General features: G+C 45.3%; 1 protein-coding gene across 5 annotated transcripts in view; it reads left to right on the top strand.

Annotated features, from left to right (window-relative positions):
- GOLM2 (golgi membrane protein 2) overlaps positions 1–23477 on the top strand; it is a 54178-nt gene extending 30701 nt beyond the window's left edge. Inside the window, exons 8-10 of one of the 5 annotated variants that reach the window (XM_040414365.1) lie at positions 728–859; positions 14492–14578; positions 21872–23477. In XM_040414365.1, the coding sequence (XP_040270299.1) occupies positions 728–859; positions 14492–14578; positions 21872–21939 (287 nt within the window). In that variant the 3' untranslated portion in view covers positions 21940–23477. Of the gene's footprint in view, positions 1–727; positions 860–14491; positions 14660–21871 lie in introns of all 5 variants that reach the window. The other 4 variants (XM_040414364.1, XM_040414368.1, XM_040414366.1 and 1 more) reach the window with 4 other exon arrangements.
- Positions 23478–23808: the final 331 nt, after the last annotated feature.

The following is a 23808-nucleotide window of genomic DNA, read 5'->3' as shown; positions in this document are numbered from 1 at the left end:
CTGTTATTCCTCTTTGTCGATAGATTTTCTCCTTGCACACTTCGACACTATCCCCCATTTCCTTAAGAGGGCGCCTGTCAGCAGATTCTTACCTGTGACACTGGCTGACCTGTTACATGTGCAGCTGAAGGCATCTGTGTAGGTCCCATGTTCATATGTGCCCGCACTGCTGAGAAAAAAGAGGAGGCGCCACGGGGGCACCTACGAGCTCTGCTCTCTGCAACTGCCGCGCCCTCTGCACTTTGACAGGACCAAGCAGTGAATACCTAATGCCAGGCCCTGTCAGAGTGCAGAGGGCGCAGCAGTTGCAGAGAGAGCAGGGCCTCTAGGTGCAATGGCAACGCCCCCGTTGCACCTAGATGCTCATTTGCATAAATGAAAACATCATTTTCCTCAGCAATGCGGACACATATGAACATGGGACCAACACAGATGCCTTCAGCTGCCAAGTGCACATGTAACAGGTCAGCCAGTGTCATAGGAACAAATCTGCTGACAGCTGCCCTTTAAATCTTTGTCTTTCCTCTATTATTCCTTCTGAAACTACCATATATGAATATACTGACAGTTATTTACTAGGGCAACAGTTCAGTAGAGCTGGCATGTCCTCTGTAAAATGACTGTACAGGTAAACCAGGGGTGCAGCAATGAACCGATATGGGAGGTAGTCTGGGTTAGGCCACGTTTTAGGGTAACGTTGTCATTTGTCTCTTCACTTCCACCATAGCCAAGTACCTCCCTCCTGGTGCCAAAAAGGATTCTGCCTCCCCCATAGAAGACAACGCTCTGCACTTTGGGCAGATTCAGAAGCAAATCCCCAAAGAGACCAAGTCCATGGTATTTCCAAATATAAAGCAGAGTGAGTATAACATTAGGAATTGCTTAAGAAATCCGTATCACAAAAGCATTCCTTTCATCGTAAAAAGGACCGCAGAAGTATTAAATGTGAAAATGTCACTGCTAAGGCCTCATTCAGACGGCTGTGTGCTAACCATGTGTGTAATGGAAGTAAATGGTGAGATTTATACCCTCGGCCTAAACGTAGAAACTCAGGACATGCACTTCTGTGTCTCGCTGAACATGGGCCTGGAGACCATTGGAGACGGTCCCTTCCAACCCTCGCCAGGTCCTTGTTCAGGGGAGACCTAACAAGGCATGGCAAGACATTGCATCCTGTGGTGTGATCTGGGTATTACAGCTAATCTAGATGTACAGATCTCACATTTCTCTTGTATGTAATTAAACGCGTTTTTGTCATTAAATGTGCTGGCTTTAAATTCCTTAAGTACGGGGCCCATCTTCGCTTTTGTATTTTGGTTTTTTCATCCCCATAACTTTTTTCATTTTCCGTTCACATAGCCATATGAGGGCTTATTTTTTATGGGACGAGTTGTATTTTTTCAGGGCACCATTTAATTTACCATGTCTTGTATTGGAAACGAGAAAAAAATTCTGTGTATTTTTATTTTTTTTTCAATTTAACCCCACAAAATTCCGCCAAGGTTTTTGGGGTTTTGAGGTAACAGCCTTCACTTCACGCTAAAAAATGACAAGACGTCCTAATTCTGCAGCTTAATATAATTACGGCGATAATTAAAAAAAAAAAAAAACTTTGTAATTGTGCGCTTTCATATTTTTTTTCCCTGTTATGGTGTACACTGCGCAGGAAAAATATATTTTAATAATTGAGACATTTTTAAGAGTAGATACCTGTTATGTCTATTTTTTATTGTTTATATATTTTTATATGTAAAATTGGGAAAGGGTCCCTTGGTTGAACTTGATAGACTTATGTCTATTTTCAACCGTATTAATTGTGTAACTGATATAACCTTTTTTAAATATATATTTTTTATTTTTGTTTTACCCGTAACATTTAGCCCCCCCTTAAGGGGCTAGAACCTGGGATCTTTTTATTCCTTGTCCCATTCACCCTGAGGCCTTCTTTTTTTTTTTTTTTTTTTTTTCGTTTGCATCCCGTTTTGGGTTCTGTATACAGAACCATTCATTTCAACGGGTCCGCAAAAAAACGGAACGGCAAAACGGAAGCGGAACGGAAACACTACTGAAACAAAAAAAAAACTGAAAAACTGATCCATTTGAAACGGACCGCAAAACACTGAAAGAGCTATATGGTCGTGTGGAAGAGGCCTGACAGATCTATTTAGATGAATGGGATGTTGACGCAATCACTGCTGAGCTGTGCACCAGCTGTGCACCCTGACGGCCGAGCGAAGTCTTGCGCGAGCATCGGACGTCACGGAGCTCGGCGCATGCCCAGTGACGACAATGAAGCTCCTGCCCTCAGTCTCCAGCAAATCGCACTGGCGCAGCCCTCAGTGGGTACTGCGTCTGCGCGAGACTTCGCTCGGCCGTCAGGGAGGAGAGGGATGAGACGCTGTGGGCGGTTAGGGATTCTGGAGGAAGGCGTTTTGGGCACTGTAAGAGGGGCGTTACTGGGCACACAAAGGGGAACATAACGCCCCTCTGGGCACCTTCAGGGTTTTATAAAAGTCGTTTTTCTGCAAAACTACTGGACGGATTACAATATAGAACAGCACAGCCGATTCAAGGTAAGCTGTGGAGCATGACTGGTTTAAAATCTGAATTTGTGTTATACGAGGTGACAGAATCCCTTTAACCTATGAAAATCAGCAATTAAGGCCACATTTCCAGATAAAAAAATCACAGGTAACTACAAGTTGAGTTGTCCTTTCATGGAAATCCACTAGTTACATCAGGTTGGGGACAGCTTTGGTGACAGAATGTGGCCGCCATTATGCCACTGGCTTTGAGTGATGTAATAGTCGCACTATTGGATATCGCCCAGTTTCTCCAGTTATTTCTGATGTTCATGTCCAGTTAATTTAGTGCCGCTTATCTGGTCTTAGGAACATAAAGACCATACAGTCACTTATCAAAGCTGGTGTAAAGTTGTCCACAGCAACCAATCAGATTCCACCTTTCTTTTTCCAGATCTCCTTTGAAAAATGAAAGATGGAATCTGATTGGTTGCTATGGACAACTATGGCAGTTTTCCTCTACGCCGCATAGAAGGGGTGTATTGTGTATACCAATACACACAATGTATGGCGCTGGGGGAAAGCGGTTTCCGTTCACATAGCCTCATGAGGGCTTGTTTTTTTGCAGGACAAGTTGTACTTTCTAATGGCCTTATTTTAATATTGCCAAATGAAAACAAACGCTGATTGTGAGAAAGGAACCGTCCGTGCCTCTCACAGATAACTGCACAAATTGAGGAACTAAATGATTAAATGGGGGGCAGTATCACGTAATAAAACGTAACATTTAATTCAGATGCGAATAAAATGGCCCCTACAAAGACCTAGGCCAGACAGTAAGTGTACTAGCCAGAAAAAGGGCCCAAAGCAAAAGCGTTCTATACGGTCCCAAATGCCGCGCACGTTTCAACACTAGACTATCTTGAGGTAGGTCACAAATTAGGCAAGAAAAAGGATAGATCTTACCAGTCTAGTAGAATCTCATCATGCGGATGTGGTGAAGGCAGGTACCGGGGCAGAATTGACAGTAAGGCCTCCTGCGCACGAATGGGCGAACACCATCAGTGGGGCAGCCGCAGCAGATCGCAGACCCATTCACCTAATGGGTCCGCGATCCGGCCGTTCCGCAAAAAGATAGAACATGTCCTATCTTTTTGCGGAACGGAAGTATGGGACGAAACCCCACGGAAGCACTCCGTAGTGCTTCCGTAGGGTTCCGTTCCGTGCTTCCGTCCCGCACCATTCCGCACCTCCGGATTTGCGGACCCATTGAAGTGAATGGGTCCGCATCCGTGATACGGAATGCCCATGGAACGGCACCCATGTATTGCGGATCCACAAATGCGGTCCGCAATACGGCAACGGTAAGCACACGTTCGTGTGCAGGAGGCCTAAGAAGAATATACTGCCTGGTATATATTAACTTATCACAGGGTAAGATATAAGGACGGGTAGGGGTAGGAAGCCTGGTACTATCCCTAGTTTGCCCTAATCTTGGCTAAACAAACCCTAAAGACCTAATACGGAGTCATCGTCCGAAAGGGGCGGCCCCGACTGGAACCTTACCCTATTATCCAGGCCCTACGGAGCCCTAATGCTGATGGTTGTCCTGGGTATCTTTAACCTTGAGGGTTAAAGTATTCTATTCCAAGGGTTCACCCAGAGGAGAAACTCTGTCCCGATGCGTTTCAACAGTTGAGCCCACGGATAATCAGGGACACGGGCTAGGATGTCTTCAAATGTAGAGACGTGCGTATGGCAGGGCTCTCGGCGACATCGGGGTAACTTGGTGAAATATAGTGGAGACGTGTGTAGCACAGCTCCAATGTGCAGGGAGGTCTCCCCACTCGCTTGGCTAGTACACTTACTGTCTGGCCTAGGTCTTTGTTTGTCTTTGTAGGGGCCATTTTATTCGCATTTGAATTAAATGTTATATGTTATTACGTGATGCTGCCCCCCATTTAATTATTTAGTTCCCCTATTTAATATTGCATATGATGCAGTGGGCAGCTGGAAAATAATTCCAAATAGGGTGAAATTGGTGGAATTGCAAATTCGCCACTGTTTTTATGTTTTTTTTTTTTTTCGTCGTTCCCTATACAGTAAAACTGACATGTGCCCTTCATTCTCCGGTCTGTACGATTACAGCAATACCACATTATGTTGTTTTTCTTGTGTTTTAATACTGACTTTTTTTTTGTTTTTGTTTTAATCCCCAAATTCTGACCCCCATAACTATTTTATGTCTATGAAGCTGTGTGAAGACACATTTTTACAGGACAATCTGTAGTTGTTTTTTTTATACCATTTTAGAGTGTTCAGCACTTTTTGATCACTTTTTATTAAATTTATATTCGAAAGTGAAGCAATGATAAAATGTCAAATCATCCATTTTGGCTTTTTTTTCTGTTACAGCATTCATCCTACAGGATAAATATGTTTATTTTAATAGTTTGGGCATTTTTGCACACAGCAACGCCCATTAACTTTTTTCTTTTTTACCTAATTTTTTATTTAGTTTTTATTCCCCCCCCCCCCTCTTTCCCAGGAGGCTAGAATATGCTATCTTCAGATCTCTTTTAGCTTCCATTGCACTATATTAGCACTGTATTGTAATCCATATTTGCTGTTATCCTATGGAGCCCTACCGCCTGCAGGCCTCCATTGGAACTCCAGCTTTACCCCATTTGAATGCAGGGGCGATCACGCATATATGCACTGCTACTATATGGACTGCCACAGATGGCAAGGTACAGAGCTCTACTGTCTCCGAGCAGCAGTGCGGATGCTTAACCACCTCTCCACTTTGGATAGGTCAACAGTTGAATTTCTGGGACGGCTCTTCTAAGAAAGGCTTGTCTTCCTCGGGAGTTTTTGACTGCTAGAATGGTGTAGTGTGTGGCGGTATTGTTCCTGTAAAAACACCAGAGCCCTGAAGTCAATGAGACGACGTGAGCCTCGTTACAGTTCCTGTGTGATGTATGGCGTCACCCCGTCCACTGCTCCTTCCCCCTGTGCTGGGTGCCAGGCTACCCCAGTTTAATCAGGTCTTGATTAAAGCCGCTTACGGTATGTATTACATGCTGTGAGCTGGTTAATTAAACTTTTGACTTCTTTGCATTAATAATTTACCGATGTGGAATAATATATGAAGTGTGGAGTCACAGATCTACACTGCAAATACCTGCGTGGCAGATGGATGGAAACTGCAGCCACGGGTACCGTGATGAGGGTGATTTTGTTTTAAAAAAAATTGGATGCTGCTGATAGGACGGTTTATCTTGGGCTTCTCGCACATTTACCATTATTGTAATTCGGAGCAACAGTGGTTGTAGAAGTATGAGGGGAGTGCATTCTGTCAGATTTGGTAATATACACCTAGTATATCTACTTAGTGCATAAAAGCAGACACTTCTCAAGGGACACTTAGGGCTGATCGGCCTGGGAAACACAGTCCGTGCCCGCCGCATCTCCAGCGCCAATTGTGGCTCCACTGACCCAAACTGACTGAATCAAAGTAATTTAATGATATAGTTAAAGGGGTAATCCAATTTCTCAAAACCCCTCCACATATGCCGGGCCCCTCACCGGCAATATACTTACTCCGCTCCACATGCCGCTCCTGGTCCCCGCACCACCAGTTCTCCCTGCACACTGATGAAAACATCCGTGGGGGGGAGCAGCCAATGGGGGACAGGGACGAGCCTCCCTAGCGTCACCCACGATGCTAGGGAGGTAGGGAGGCTCGTCCCCATCTGCCATTCACCTCTTCCCCCGACACTGGATGTTTTCATTCGTGTGCAGGGAGAATTGGTGGTGCGGGGACCAGGAGCGGAGCGGGGTAAGTATATTACCGGTGAGGGGCTCAGCACATGTGGAGGGGGTTTGAGAAAATGGATAAACCCTTTAATTCCTATCTGATCATGGGTCTATTCTACTGTACTTCTATCATGTCATGATAGACACATAGGAACTGACTGTATTATAAATCACTGTGATGCAGTCAGTTCAGGCCAGGGGAGCTGCATCCAACACATGGACAGGGTTTCCCAGGCTCACCAAGGTCGTGTGACAACCATAAAGGTAAACTTCTGTCACAAAGGGGTATTTTTTTAAGGTGGGCCTGTCACCGCTCCTGACAAGCCTGGTTTAATAGCTACATGCATTCCCTGTGTAATAACAATTCTGGAGCATTTATTCTTATGGCTCTATGTTGTGCCGTTCCTGTATTATTCCTGTTACAAGTATGAATGAATTTCTAGCAGTCTGCAGTAAGGGTACAGAGGGGTGTAACCAGTTCGGGGGGGTGTACCTGCACAGTCTGACAATGGCAGCACTGATTTGGATAGAGTCAGACTGTGCAGGTACACCCCCCCCCCAACTGATTACCTCTCCTCTGTACCCTTACTGCAGACTGCTAGCAACTCATTCATAACTTCTAGTAGAAATAATGCAGGAACGGCACAACATAGAGCAATAAGAATAGATTCTCCAGAAATGTTATTACATGGGGAATGCATAAAGCTATTAAAACAGGCATGTCGGGAATGGTGACAGGTCCTCTTTAACTTGAAAGTATTTATAGAAAGCTATTTTATTTTTTTTGATTTTTCATCTCGCCAGTACTGTGCCATTATAGAGAGTCTTTCACCTAAACTGACCATTATAGAACACTAACACCATGATCTGCATTTATAGTCCCCATATTGGAATGCTACTTACCGTATAGCTGTCCGTCGCTTATTTTCGCTAAAAAACACTTTTTTATTCAATATGTTTATTAGGTTCTGAAGGTGCCCAGGGGCGGCGTTAAAGCGGCCGGTGCCCAGGCCCCTTCAAAATGAAAGAAAAAAATTGCGTAGCTGTTAAACCTAGAGGCTCTGCTCTCTGCAGCTGCTGCACCCTCGGCACATTGACAGGGCCAGGTGTGATCACGTTTTTACTGCCCAGCCCTGTCCATCAAAGTGCAGAGGGTGTGGCAGATGCAGAGAGAGTAGAGCCTCTAGGTGTAGTGACAACGCCCCCGCTGCTCCTAGAGGCTAATTTGCCTATAGTAAAACATCATTTTTTTCAGCAATGTGGGCACATATGAACATGGGACCAACACAGATGTCTTCAGGTCAGCCAGTGTCATAGGTACCAATCTGCTGACAGGTGCCCTTTAATGCAGCTAGGGTACATTCCAGCAGTGGTGGTGTGCTTTAGGTAATATTCAGCACCAGACCTTGAACCACCCAGTTTTTGGCACATTGTGATGTAAAATGCTGTACACCAAAATGTGATAATTTGCCAAAATATGGCAAAACTGCAATGTGAAGGAACTCATAAGATGGAGAACGCCATAAAAGCCTTGATGGACAGGAAGAGGATGCTGCCCAACAGTTCTAATCATAGTCATTCTGATCGAAAGACTAAAATGACATTTTTATAGCACAATTTTTTTTTCTTTCTCTTGCTTTGGCGGACTCTGCCTGCCCACCGACTACTTGATCAGAATTTTAAACACAGTGCTACGATTTTATCGTATTGGTCCCAGATACACCTGGCAATATCGACTATTGGAACCACAGCAGTCATGCTTCATTATAAAAAGGGTTATCTTGCTGGAACAATCCCTCTTAAAGGGGTTCTCTCACTTCAGCAAATGGCATTTATCACGTAGACAAAGTTACTACAAGGCACTTACTAATGTATTGTGATTATCCATACTGTTGCCTTTTCTAGCTTTATTTCATTTTCCAGTGCATTATACACTGCTAGTTTCCATGGTTATGACCACCCTGCAATCCATCAGTGGTGGTCGTGCTTGCACACTATAGGAAAAGGCACCGCCTCTCTGGTGGCTGAGACTGCGGGAGTGCGCATAGGATGGCGCTTTTTCCTATAGTGTGCACACACGACCACCACTGCTGGATAGTAGGGTGGTCATAACCATGGAAACAAGCAGTGGTAATGCAACGGAAAAGGAAGCAATATGGACAATCGCAATACATTAGTAAGTGCCTTGTATTAACGTCCTCTACATCAGTGGTCCCCAACCTTTTTTGCACCAAGGACCGGTTTCATGCAAGACAATTTTCCCAGGGACCGGTTGGGGGGGGAGGGGGCGGAGTACTGGGGCGGGGCTTAGGGGGTGGGCGGGACCGACTGATTCACGCGCATAACAAAACACAAATGTGCATATTAAAATATATAACACTATATAATGACTATATAAACTGACTATGGTCTCTGCTGCACTGGTCTCTGCTGCACTGGACCGTTTTTTCGCCCTATAAGATGCACCTAGTTTTAGAGGAGAACAATAAGAAAAAAATATTTTTCATTACACCTCAGGTCAGACCAGCAATCAGACCCCCAATGTTAATCAGACCTCAGATTAGACCCCCAATGGCTCAGATCAACCACCAAACCTTTAGCCATCTATCAGCCCCCAATGTCAGCCATACCCCCCCCCCAAGTCAGCCATACCCCCCCCCCAATGTCAGCCATACCCCCCCCCCAATGTCAGCCATACACCCCTCCCCCAATGTCAGCCATAAACCCCCCCCAATGTCAGCCATAAGCCCCCCATTAGCCCCTCATGTCAGCCATAAGCCCCCCATTAGCCCCTCATGTCAGCCATAAGCCCCCATTAGCCCTTCATGTCAGCCATAAGCCCCTCATGTCAGCCATAAGCCCCCATTAGCCCTTCATGTCAGCCATAAGCCCCTCATGTCAGCCATAAGCCCCCCATTAGCCCCTCATGTCAGCCATAAGCCCCCATTAGCACTTCATGTCAGCCATAAGCCCCTTATTAGCCCTTCATGTCAGCCATAAGCCCCCATTAGCCCTTCATGTCAGCCATAAGCCCCCCATTAGCCCTTCATGTCAGCCATAAGCCCCCATTAGCTCCTCATGTCAGCCATAAGCCCCCATTAGCCCTTCATGTCAGCCATAAGCCCCCCCCATTAGCCCCTCATGTCAGCCATAAGCCCCCCATTAGCCCCTCATGTCAGCCATAAGCCCCCCATTAGCCCCTCATGTCAGCCATAAGCCCCCCATTAGCCCCTCATGTCAGCCATAAGCCCCCCATTAGCCCTTCATGTCAGCCATAAGCCCCCCATTAGCCCTTCATGTCAGCCATAAGCCCCCATTAGCCCTTCATGTCAGCCATAAGCCCCCCCCCCCATGTCAGCCAGCCCATAAGCCCCCCATGTCAGCCAGCCCATAAGCCCCCCATGTCAGCCAGCCCATAAGCCCCCCATGTCAGCCAGCCCATAAGCCCCCCATGTCAGCCAGCCCATAAGCCCCCAGGTCAGCCATCAGTGCAAATCAAATAAAATAAAAAACACTTACCTCTCCTGCTCCTGGTCACCATCGCGATCCTCTTCATTCTGCTGTCGGCTGGCTGTGTATAGCGGCGCACAGTGGGAGGTCACAGAGCGACCTCACGCTGTGCGCAGCCATGCACAGCCGATAGCCGAGCCGAGGACCAGGAAGCGGTGAGTACAGATCCTTCACCGCTCCCTGGTCCTTCTGTACTAATGAAGCGCTTCCATAATGGAAGCGCTTCATTAGTACAGAGTTAAAGACTGCCCTGATCGCCGCGGCCCGGCTAACAATCCTCCACGGCCCGGTCCTGGGCCGCGGCCTGGCGGTTGGGGACCGCTGCTCTACATGATAAATGCCATTTGCTGAAGTGAGACAACCCCTTTAAGAAACTGTTTAGCGTTCTGTCACTACGCTGTACAGGTTTCCAGGTTCAAGGCCTCATGCACGTGACCGTATGTATTTTGCTGTCTGCAGACCATGGATCGGCAAAATACAGATACCAGCCGTATGCATCTCTCTATTAGAGAAATGCATATTATTGACCACAAAACGGACAAGAATAGGACATGTTCTATAATTTGCGGACAGCACTTGGATGACATCCATGTGCTGTTCACATTTGTTTGTGACCACGTAGAAATCAATGGGTCCGCGTGCGACCTGCTAAAAATGCGGATAAGGCTACTTTCACACTAGCGTTCGGGGCTCCGCTTGTGAGTTCCGTTTGAAGGCTCTCACAAGCGGCCCCGAATGGATCCGTACAGCCCTAATGCATTCTGAATGGATGCGGATCCGCTCAGAATGCATCAGTTTGGCTCCGTTTGGCCTCCGCTCCGCTCAGCAGGCGGACACCCGAACGCAGCTTGCAGCGTTTTCGTGTCCGCCTGGCCGTGCGGAGCCAAACGGATCCGTCCAGACTTACAATGCAAGTCAATGGGGACGGATCCGTTTGACGTTGACACAATATGGTGCAATTTCAAACGGATCCGTCCCCCATTGACTTTCAATGTAAAGTCAGGAGTCCCTATTAATATACTATCAGATCGGAGTTTTCTCCGATCCAATGGTATATTTTAACTTGAAGTGTCCCCATCACCATGGGAACGCCTCTGTTAGAATATACCATCGGATTTGAGTTACATCGTAAAACTCAGATCCGACAGTATATTCTAACACAGAGGCGTTCCTATGGTGATGGGGACGCTTCATGTTAGAATATACCGAGAACTGTGTACATGACTGCACCCTGCTGCCTGGCAGATGCTGCCAGGCAGCAGGGGGCAGACCCCCCCCCCCCCCCCCCCCCCCCCTCCTGTAATTAACTTATTGGTGGCCAGTGCGGCCCCCCTCCCTCTATATTCATCGGTGGCCAGTGCGGATTCCCAGTATTAAATATGACCAGTGCTGCCTCCCCCTCCCTCTATATTTATTGGTGGCCAGTGCGGATTCAAAGTATGGCCTCCCCAGTGCGGTCGTGTTTATGATGCCTAAATCGTAGCTGGATTTACTAATGGAAGCACTACAATGCAAACAGGAATGTCTGATCGGCAATGGAAATGGAGATTCCAGATCAACCTCCCGATGGCTGTGTGGCCATCCATCTGCATGTAGCTTCCATTGCTGATAATTGTTGAGATCTGGGATGAAGAACGTGCTGCTCTTTTCAGATTAAAAAAAAAACTTAAGGCGCCAAGGGCTGATCTTTAAAGGGGTTGTACCATCTCAGACATTGGGGGCATATTGTTAGGATATGCCCCCAATGTCGGATAGGTGCGGGTTCTACCTCTGGGACCCACACCTATACTTAGAATGGAGCCGGCAAAGTCCCAGAGGGCGCACCGCTCATGCGTGGCCGCCCTCCATTCATTTCTATGGGAGCGCTGAAAAAGCAGAGCAGCACACTCTTTTTTTTTTTATTTTCGGAAATCCCATTAAAATGAATAGAACGCGCACCTCTCCATTCACTTCTATGGTGCTGACAGAAATGGCCGAGCCGGTGCTTGGTTATTTTTGGCGCTCCGATGGGAATGAATGGAGGGTGGCCAGTGGGAACTGCACCTATCAGACATTGGGGGCATATCCTAGCCATTTGCCCCCAATGTCTGAGATGGGAATAACCCTTTAACATCCCCAGTCTTATACACCCCATCTGTCACTCTACTATAATATAGTTGGGATACTCCTCACCCCTTTCCATCCAGCTGTGCACACCTTTTCCTAGCTCACACACACTTGCTGGTATACTTATTACCGAGGACCAGTTGGATCTCCTTACATGCCAGTTTAGTAAACTACTTGTAGTCTGCATTGTGCAGTTCCTTTGTTATTCCTCTTGGAAATGTATAATCCATTGACGGCTGATTGCCTCCCTACACAGTCAGCACATACTGGACAGCATCACACTGTGTGGGACACAACTCCGCTGGTAAGACCCAGTTGTGAATTCATTCATACTTTTCCAGGAGGAATAACAGAAGACTGATACAAGGCAGTCTTCTAAGAAGACACGGATTTACTACAAAAGGTTGCTGACAGATCCTCTTTATGTACTTTTCTGCTTGATGTTCAGCATCATTCTTGATTGTAGAATACTTTTGGTCTTACTTTTATTTTAAGTAACATTCGGGTTTGGATCAGGATATTTTCCATTACTTATAGCCAGGGATGGAACTGTTAGGGGCCGTTCTGAGTATTTTGACACCGCAAAAACTGCCAGGTGGCAGCGTGGAAGCCGCTAGCCATATTACAGATTTTGAATTGTGGCCCAGGAGCTCCAAGTTACCCCTACAGAAGGGAATTTAATGTCCTTGTGTCCCACAGGCTTACAATTTGAGTCCCTCCTGCCTGTATATGGGGGGATTCTGATACAAGTATTATGTTGGCTTGTATAGGAGCGCACTATGCTCAGTGGCTTCCAAGTAGATCTCCTTAAAGGCAGTGCGTCACCATGAAATTCACTGTTAAACATCTTGTAGGTCTAGCTCAGCTGAATGTAAGGATACCTTTCACTTGGCGATCCGCTGCTTCATTCTGGAGAAAAATAAATCAATATAACCATTAACAAATGAGCAGTTAAAGGGGTTATCCTGGAAATGGAAATAATATTGATGATCTATCCTCAAGATATGTCATCAATATCAGATCGGCTCAGCTGTTGGGAGAGGCCAGGTGGTCCGTGAGTTCCGCGGCCTCTTCCCAGGCCATGTGATGTCACCGTACATCGGTCACATGGCCTAGTTGCAGCTCAGCCCCATTGAAGGGAGCGGGGCTGAGCACGATACCCAGCATAGGCCCTATACGATGTACGGCGCTGTGCTTGGTTTGCTACTGGGAGCCTGCCTTGGCCTTGATCGGTGGGCGTGCTGGGACTTGGACCCCTACCGATGTGTGAATGATGACCTATCCTGAGGTCCAAAACACCTCTGTGCACCCTTGCTCCTCCTGCTTCCTTCGCCAGCCCCTCCCTCTCCTTCCTGGTTAGCAGGGCCAGGCAAGATGAGTATGTAGGAAGCTGGTCTTGTTGATCAAGGTGAGGGAGGGGCTGGAAGAGGAAGCAGGAGGACCTAGAGGACCCACCTTTGGTGCACTTCCCATCTTAGACATTGATTGCATGTCTCTAGGATATGCCATCAGTGTCAGATAGGTGCAGGTCCCACTTCTGGGACCAACTCCTATCTCCAAAACGGGCCCCCTGAAGTGAAGGAGCGCACATTGCACAAGCTTGGCCACCCTCCCTTCGCCAATATGGGAGTTGTGGCTCACCTATTTCCGACAGTCCCATAGAGGTGAACAAACAGGTGGCTGTGCATGAGCAGGGCTCTCTCCAAGAGGTGGGACTCGCCCTTATCTGATATTGATGGGATATCTTTAAGATATACCATCAACGTTTGAGATGAGAATACCCCTTTATGTGCTCCCCCTGCTTCCTCTGCCAGCCTCTCCCTCATCTTGATTGACAGGGCTAGGTTCGAGCATTCTCATTTTGCCTGGCCCTGCTAATCAGGACTGACAAATGAAGCAGGAGGAGCAAGGGTGCACAGAGTGGTTTTGGGCCAGCCCTCAGTGCACTAAACGACTCATTTGCATATCTATTAAAAGTACTTTTTCTCCAGAGTGAGACAATGACTTGCTAGCTAACCTTCCATTGTTTCCCTGGCTTATTGGTGAATTTCCCGGTGACGGTCTGTCCCTTTTTTTTTATTTCAGTAGTTTTTACAGTCATTTTTGACAATCTGCTAGGCCTAATGCCCTTGTTAATTTACTATGCATGTACCCCCCTTCCCCCATCTATAAATGACTGCCCTGCTGTTTCAGATGATATTGCTATAACTTTTTGTTTTCTGAACATGACTGATCACTTTGTGTAATTGATACCTCTGTTTTATTCTATATGTATCCTATTTCATCCCGAGTACTATCACCATACATACTGTCGCCCCCCTCCCCTACGTCAGACCATTCCTCTTTCTAGTATGAAAAGCCGCTATGGATCTCCTGTTCTTCACTTTACTGGCTCATCATTTCACATTTGCAGTGATCTTCAGATGAAGTCCTGTCCTGTCTGTACTGATGTTTCCTAATTCTCTCCCTTTTTTCCTTCCTTCTCTCCTGCTCTTCTATCCCTTTCTGCTTCTTCCCACTCTCCGACTTCCCAGGTCGGTTTTTTGATGAGAATGAGTCTCCTGTAGACGCTCAACATGGTTCTAAAGTGGCAGATTATAACGGGGATGATGGTAACGTGGGTGAGTACGAGGCAGACAAGCAGGCAGAGCTGGCCTACAATGAGGAAGAGGATGGTGATGGGGGAGAAGAAGACGTACAAGGTGAGCCTGGGCTCGTTCTTCACAGTCCAGCTCTGGATTCTCCCAGTCACGTGTCTCCAGCAATGGATCTCAGTACATTTATTGCCGGAGACCTTCGCTGACTGTGGGGTGCTGGGCTTCCTTCTGCATGCCCGATTTCTGTGCATGAATTCTCCACTATAGGTTTTACTATGAGGTGGGATGCTCTGTGCGTTTAGTACTAGTCTGCATGTTTTCCATATTATTCCTTATCTACATCTGTTGCATTTTGCTCACCGTCATCGGTCATGGCTTTGTGCGGTTTGTGGTGTCACAGCCATTTCATCCTTCTTTGCATTCATTATAACCAGCAGGGGGCATCTGCCTTTTGTTGCTAATCATGTTACCTAGTGTCGCTCGTGCCACTGAAAAGTATGTGCATGGTCATGGGTCTGAAGACTTATCCTAATGCATGTGACAAATTGACTATTTGCCTAGTTCAGGGATTGGCAACCTCTGGCACTCCAGCTGTTCTGAAACTACAACTCCCAGAATCCTCCTTTTACTTCTATAGAGTTACAAGAACTGCCAAGTAAGTGAGCCTGCTGGGAGTAGTAGTTTCCCAGCAGCTGGATTGCTGAAGGTTGTTGATCCCTGGCCTAGTTGATTTAGACTTTAGGACCCTTAGACCACTCCAGGAGGAAAGTGGACTTTAGGGGCACAGAAATAAGTAGAACCAAAAACCCCTCAAATCACGAACGGCATTTTCTATGCATTGGCTCCATGGCTGCTGGGATTTGTCCAGCCTGCACGGTAAATGCAATCCAAAGGCATGGTGTACTGGAACTCTTAAAGGGCACCTGTCAGCAGATTTGTACCTAGGACACTGGCTGACCTGTTACATGTGCACTTGGCCGCTGAAGACCTCTGTGTTGGTCCCATGTTCATATGTGTCCGCATTGCTGAGAAAAATTATGTTTTAGTATATGCAAATGAGACATAGGAGCAACAGGGCTCTGCTCTCTCTGCAACAGGAAAAACCCTCTGCACTTTGACTTTGGGAGAGGTCAGGGCTAGGCGTGATGAGATTTATACTGCCTGGTCCTGTCACTGAAGGTACAGAGAATGCGGCAGTTGCAGAGAGAGCAGAGCCTCTAGGTGTAATGACAACGCCCTCGTTGCTCCTAAAGGCTCATTTGCATATAGTAAAACATCATTTTTCTCAGTAATGTGGGCACATATGAACATGGGACCAACGCAGATGCCTTCAGCTGCCAAGCACACATGTAACAGGTCAGCCAGTGTCATAGGTACAAATCTGCTGACAGATGTCCTTTAAAAAGGTTGTCTATTTTACATCAGGACTCCATGTATTGGCCATTAAAATAGTTTTACAGAATTTAGATTTTGATACTTATCCTCCAGGATAGGTCATCATGATCAGATTGGTGAGAGATTAGCTGTTTTGGGCCAGTGCTGGAAACTGTACAGTGGATGGAAGGCTCTGTGCACTTTGTAGATTCCTCCGGCACCAGGACACTGCAGCTCGGATCCCTTTCACGTGACTAGGAACTGAGCCGCAGTACCCCAGCACGGCCACTACATAGTGGATGGAACTTTGTGCCTCCAGCTCTGTCCACTCTAACTGCTTTGTGAACCCGCCAGAAACAATGATGATGGGGGTGCTGGGTGTTGTGAAATCAGACAATGAGGGCATATCACTAGGATATGCCCCCATTGTCTGATGGGTGCAGTGCGCCCTCGACCACCTTTCCCTGCTCCGTTCTCTGTGTAGGTGTGGGTCCCAGAGGTGGCACCCGCACCTATCAGACAATGGAGGTATATCCTAGTTCTATGCCCCCATTGTATGTGATGGGAAAACCCCTTAGCATACCCCATTGATTTAGGTCCTAGTCATGATGAGGAAGAGAGGGGGAGAAAGAGTCCGGATGCTGTACGTAATTCTATCAAGAATCCCACAAATTTACAAAAATAGATTAAGGGCTTGTCCACACGTAGCAGTATGGCTGCCTATTTGTGGATGGAAGATCTGTAGCGCATTATACTAACGGCAAAGTGAATGAGTTATGTGCAAATCTCGTCTACGTGCTACATATATTTCCCATGTGGAAAACCAGCTTTGTATATCCACAGCATGTTAATTTCCTGAATGAAAGGCAATTGTTGAAAATTTTGCCAATTGTTGAAAATTCGCAAATCCTAAATGGGAAAAAAAAAACTTAATAAAATAAAAATAAAGCATATATATACAGTCAGGTCCATAAATATTGGGACATCGACACAATTCTAACATTTTTGGCTCTATACACCACCACAATGGATTTGAAATGAAACAAACAAGATGCTTTAACTGCAGACTGTCAGCTTTAATTTGAGGGTATTTACATCCAAATCAGGTGAACAGTGTAGGAATTACATCAGTTTGCATATGTGCCTCCCACTTGTTAAGGGACCAAAAGTAATGGGACAGAATAATAATCATAAATAAAACTTTCACTTTTTAATACTTGGTTGCAAATCCTTTGCAGTCAATTACAGCCTGAAGTCTGGAACGCATAGACATCACCAGGCGCTGGGTTTCATCCCTGGTGATGCTCTGCCAGGCCTCTACTGCAACTGTCTTCAGTTCCTGCTTGTTCTTGGGGCATTTTCCCTTCAGTTTTGTCTTCAGTGAAATGCATGCTCAATCGGATTCAGGTCAGGTGATTGACTTGGCCACTGCATAACATTCCACTTCTTTCCCTTAAAAAAACTCTTTGGTTGTTTTTGCAGTATGCTTTGGGTCATTGTCCATCTGCACTGTGAAGCGCCGTCCAATGAGTTCTGAAGCATTTGGCTGAATATGAGCAGATAATATTGCCCGAAACACTTCAGAATTCATCCTGCTGCTTTTGTCAGCAGTCACATCATCAATAAATACAAGAGAACCAGTTCCATTGGCAGCCATACATGCCCACGCCATGACACTACCGCCACCATGCTTCACTGATGAGGTGGTATGCTTAGGATCATGATCAGATCCTTTCCTTCTCCATATTCTTCTCTTCCCATCACTCTGGTACAAGTTGATCTCCTTCTCATCTGTCCATAGGATGTTGTTCCAGAACTGTAAAGGCTTTTTTAGATGTCGTTTAGCAAACTCTAATCTGGCCTTCCTGTTTTTGAGGCTCACCAATGGGTTACATCTTGTGGGGAACCCTCTGTATTCACTCTGGTGAAGTCTTCTCTTTATTGTTGACTGACACACATACACCTACCTCCTGGAGAGTGTTCTTGATCTGGCCAACTGTTGTGAAGGGTGTTTTCTTCACCAGGGAAAGAATTCTTTGGTCATCCACCACAGTTGTTTTGCGTTCCTTCCTTTTAAGAATGTTCCAAACAGTTGTTTTGGCCACACCTAATGTTTTTTCTATCTCTCTGATGGGTTTGCTTTGTTTTTTCAGCCTAATGATAGCTTGCTTCACTGATGGTGACAGCTCTTTGGATCTCATCTTGAGAGTTGAAAGCAACAGATTCCAAATGTAAATAGCAGACTGGAAATGACCTCTGGACCTTTTATCTGCTCATTGTAGTTGGGATAATGAGGGAATAACACACACCTGGCCATGGAACAGCTCAGAAGCCAATTGTCCTATTCCTTTGGTTCCTTAAAGCATAACTGTCGTATTATTTTATAATTTTTTTTGGAGTATTGGATTGTGGTGATTAATATCACCTTGGTGGCCCTATTTCAAATTTTCACTGTGTATTCAATTACCCTTTAATTCCACATTTTTGTTCCCTGTACTGCCTATTTTTACCTGTGCTTAAAATAGGGTTGCTAGGCATGTTCCGTCTATCTGTTGAAGGACGGAGCAAATTACAGACAGCCAGGGACTGTAAGTAAATTATTAAAGCCAGGTCCTCCCCAGCAGCTGATAACAGTGCCTGGGCTGTGTGCACTTCTCCCTGTCCCTGCGCTTGGCAGACGCTCCCTCACTCAGCAGACTTGGAGGATGCAGAGTTGAAGCAGCGCACAACAGGGAAGGGAGATCTGCCGTCTGCTCAGAGTATAAATGAAAGCAACATGTGGTAAGAGGACCCCTTTGTGCTGCAGGAGATTAACCCTTTAGGGGGAGGGCTTTGGTTACTGACACTTTTGGGGGGCTATTGTTACTGGCTAGTGAGGGCAGGCGGGATTAGCCTCAGGGTGAGGGCAGTGGCGGCCATCTTAACTGAGTAGTGAAATTGCAGTTTTATGCAGACTGGTTGCTAAGGGCTGAATCTCATTAAATAAGGGGTAAGTCAGTCTAATAGTAACTGATTCTGGAATATCATGTTATTAGTAACTACATATATGAAAATTGAAATTGGGGTCTAAATGTGACAGTTATCCTAGTCAGAGGTTCAGCATTTGTGGAGAGATGTACTTATGTAGAATATCAGTCCATCTAGAATATTAATCTGTGGAACATAGATGAAAATTATGATTTAGCAATGTCGTTTTTCCATAGTCGAAGGCTAGCCCCCCCCCCCCCCCCCACGACCACATCTCCCTCCCATTATAGACTGACCTGTGTGAACTATTTTCTGTGGAAGGACCTTTGTCTGGTGCTTTATGGATATATTTGGGAAGGGGAGGGATGATGTCATTTCTCCTGTCTTATTTTCTGTACAGCCTAACATGGGCCAGGTGTTCATCAGATGCTCCAAAAGACCTATTTGGCTGTCGGGGTACATTATACCATTTGTCTCCTTCAGATCTATTGAACAGTATCATCCTGGACTTGTTCCGGTTGACTTTTAGCCCTGGTTCCATATTGAGAGAGGACATTGAAGGGTTTGTTTGGGATTAAAAAAATAATTTGGGCTAGCAGCAGTAAATATGGTATGTTTTTAAAAAAAATAACCAATACACTGATTCTTCGGCGCTCCTCACTGTCTTCATTTACGTGCCGTATATCCATATGACCGCTGCAGACAATCACTGGACTCTTGTGAGGCCAGCAAAAATGGCATAAGACCATCGAGGCCAGTGATTGGCTGCAGCAGTCACATGGATATATAAGACCATCATTGCTGCAGCAAAGTAAAAGACCAACGGGGGCCACCAAAATTGATGGTGCTGAAACTCTGGGGATTCACCAGTATTGGGTATTTTGTTTTATAATTTTATCACATTTACTGCTATTTAGCCAATTCATGTGTAATCCCAGACAATGACTTTAAAATATACATGTAATGATAAAGACCCCACAAGTCTTCTAAGTCAGAGGTTCTCAGGTATCCTCAACAATTCCTGACGCACTAAAAATAATGACATCACTTATGTAATACTGGCCCCATCACCTGTTGGGTAACTTGAGGGCTGGAATGAAAGTCAAGTGTGGATGGTAAATATGGGCACCCCATCTGGTGCCCGGTAGGGTATTATTGGCGTTTGTGTCCAACCACTAACTGCATGAGATGTGTATAGAGAAAAACTCCTGTTCTCACTCATTCACAATTTTGGCAAACATGCCGGGTCAGGCTTAGAAATTTGGAATGAGCGGTGTACATAATACAAGTCTTGTTCTGTACCCTGGCTATCTAGAAATCCTTTCCTCAGAGAGTGGCTAGAGAGATGATGTCTAGACCATACTTCTTTCTCCATCAACACAGCCGAGGGTCCGGAGATATATATTTTTTTAAAAGAAGCCTGAAATATTTTGTCTTCAGCTATAGATTCCAGATGTCTATGGCTTGTTTGTAACTGTCCTGAGAAGAAGGCCTTTTCTTGCCTTTTATCTACTAGTAGTGTTCAGTAGACCATGGTTTTTACAGCTCCACAGAGATTTTATTTTACTAGGGTTGTTCTGCTTTGGTCACTTTCTGAACAGTGCAGTAAGCCCCTTTTTTGGATAAATGATAGGCAGGGATGGGTGTATTCCAAATACTGTACTCTCGGTTTGTCCTCTTTCCTTGGAAATTTGCCACAAAATATTAGGATTGAAGAATGGCAAGCCAGAATTTGTAGGGTATGTTCACCTATTGGATTAAAATCCAACATTTTGGAGGCTGTACCCTTTGATTTCTACTGTGGTTGTGCAGCAGACCCACAGCACCCTCATGCAAGGATTAGCCCGATTTGTAATTTGGTCAGGCTGATCTTGGTGTTTCCATTTGATATAAGGGACATCATTATGTATTTCCAGAGCTGATTTGTTTCCCACCTTTCTGTCGGAAATGTATTCAGATATTTTTCGATGCATGTCAACAGAGTTGCAGAAGATCCATTCACATGCATGGGATGCAAATTTAAAGGTTGTCCAGCCTAGGAGCCAACAGCCCCAGTGATTAGAACCGGTGCCTAATTTAAAAACAAATTAAACACCTGTCCACAGTTGGTCATGGAACCATGTCCCTTCCGGTCCATTGGAGACCAGAAGCAGGCAAAAAACAGGGCAGCTGTGTGGGAATGGTGGTTCTGCAGACGGTTGAGTAGATATTTTTTTTAATTGGGAACCAGCTTGGACCATTGAGATTGTAATTTCCTAGGTTGGACAACTACTTATTAGAGGGCATGCTATTGTAATGGTTAAACACTGACCTACAAAGATGGGGGGGGTCTGGTAAAATATGTTAAAGGGGTTGTCTAACAAAGACAACCCTTTCTCTGAAGATTGCTTGGGGTCCAGTTCCTGGAGCCCAGGTTAGAACATCTGAGTCTCTTCATACATTTCTCCAGCAGTGGTGGTGGTACATGAATGGATGGCCATGTCACTCTCTGTGGTTGATAGGACATATGCATGGTAGTTGTTTTAAATAACATCTTTATGAACTAGGTGTCTCTAGGATAAAGGTGATAGAACAACTGCATGGTTGGAAATTATATTTGGGAGCACATTTTTATTTTTTGTGTATGCAAGCAATATATTGAAGCCCAGGTAGGCTAGGTGAGGTAGGTGTTTGGGTGAGATCCTGTTCTGTAGTCTGTCCCAGGGGCAATTTTAAAATCCCACAGACACATTGTAAATTGGAAGGGGCATAATCTCTGCTGGCTCTCCATCATGCTCCTCGTTGTTGATTATGGTAGTCCTCATAGGAGCTTGGAGGTCCAGTAAAGTTGCCCACATGCCTCAACAACTGAAACCTTCAGTATCTGCATGCTGCCTGGCTGATTGCTTTATTGTATTGCATGCGTGGCTTTTGCATTTTAAAGCTCGACAGTTATTGCAAGGAAATAACTTTTTCTTTCTTTCTTTCTTTCTTTAGATGATGAAAATGATGGGCAAGTAGATGCAGCCGAATACAGAAAAGATCATTTTGGTGAGACCCTGTAACCTGTGGCCTGGATAAACTGAAGAATGGAGTCAAAAGTGCCAAGTGCTGGGGTCTTTCTCTAGTCTAATAATTTGTACTGTACAAGGAGGCTCAAAGACCAGGAACAGATGTTCATACTGGTGCAGGGGAGTATCAGACCTGTTCTATACTCGCATGCCCCTTACTTTTTTGGATGGGGCATTACATGGTTACAGTAGAGCTGCACCTACAAAGGCCACTACACAGTCTCCTCATGGCCGTGGGAGTTGAGCTTCATCATTGATTGACTCTTTGATCATTTGGTTTCCCTCGGGCTGTAAATATGAACTTTTTGGCTGGAAGTTTTTGCAAATTCACAAACAAACTGCCCAAACATACCTGGATATTGATGACTGTCATATACATATCTTCTTCCCAGGAACGCTGCCTGTGGAGGATCTGCTGCGCACATAATTACATGGTTGGAGAGACATTCAGATTTGATTTCTACTCTCCCAGTACATTATACTATGGATTCTGACTTTTCTGATGCAGGTCCAACCTTATGGGATTTCTTTGACCGGTTCTTGAAGGAGCATATCGTAGGAAGTTTCTGAAGAAGGGTCCAATCTTCCTAGTGTAAGCAGTGTCGCCAAGTACCAGTCTCACTGCAGATATATTTATAAGATATTTGTATTTTGTATGTAATTGGTGTAAATAGACTCACGCACTGTCCTGTGTAACACGTATGTTCTTCAAGCAGATCCTGCACTTTTCACAAATTCTGCATATCATTGAAGGTTACAAAGGGTATTTCTGCCGGCTGATTTACCTTATGGACCGTCGCCATCATCCGGATCTTGTACAGAAAACGCCTACAGAGGGCATTATTTCTATTCACCGTAGTGGTTGGGTGGCACAAGCGGTTTGGTTAGACCTTTTTTTTTACCCCAGTGCATGAATAGGAAGGAATTTAGAAATCTAATACTTAAAAAAAGGAATCAAATTGATAACGTGATTCTGTCCCCCTTAGTGGATATAGGCTATTCTAGTTCTGGAGCCCCGTGCCCAGCTTGCTCTGTTCACATCTGTACATTTGACTGGCACTTGTTGCACACAAGACTTAATCTGAGCTCCGTGTTCTTCTCTGTGGTAATTTTGCGGAACCCACACCTCCGTTTGGTTGGGTTCTATTATTATTATATATTTTTTCCTTTACACCTGAAGGAAAGGCCAAGCTGTGAGTTAGAGTTCATATTTGATCTGACACCTGTGCTCAGTGGAGCCACCTACTGGCCTCAGCTGTTCACCTCAGTTATAGTTTAGGCCCTTATGCATATTTCGCTGTTGGTTTGCCGCAAACTGACACGCAACATACCGGTAAAGCAAATGGACCCACAACGATGGAAGCGCAAAGACATCTTTTATGCAAAGACTTCATCATATGCCTTGTTTTCTAGGATGCTATGACTAGCGAATTTCATGTTATAAAATTCGTTCACGCTTTGTTTGGTGGTCCCGGATCCGTTTTGCAGCCCATAGACTTCTATTATGACGGAATGAATAACGGAATGCCTCTAAAGGCAATTCCGTCATAGAATTGCGTTATGGTCCGTGGTAACTGAATCCATAACACAATTCTGCTTTTACCACCAAACGAAGCGTGAACGAATTTCAAAATATGAAATTCGCTCATCTCTAGCTACGACTCCTGCATCTTAAATTTAATATTGTCTGTCTTTCGTATTAAGTGATTTTTATTTTATTTTTTTACAAAAAAGACATTTCCTGCTGTAAGAAATTTGGAGTTTTAATGGGAAAAGTGAAATATGGCGGCCATTAGAGTTACCTCAGGAGTCGCCCCCTGGTTCTCTTGTTCATAGTTGATAGTTATGTATCACTGTATAGCT

The sequence above is a fragment of the Bufo bufo genome, chromosome 1 (genome assembly GCF_905171765.1).
Source record: "Bufo bufo chromosome 1, aBufBuf1.1, whole genome shotgun sequence".
In the NCBI taxonomy this organism is placed as follows: domain Eukaryota; kingdom Metazoa; phylum Chordata; class Amphibia; order Anura; family Bufonidae; genus Bufo; species Bufo bufo.
This window is presented reverse-complemented; position numbering and strand designations above follow the sequence as displayed.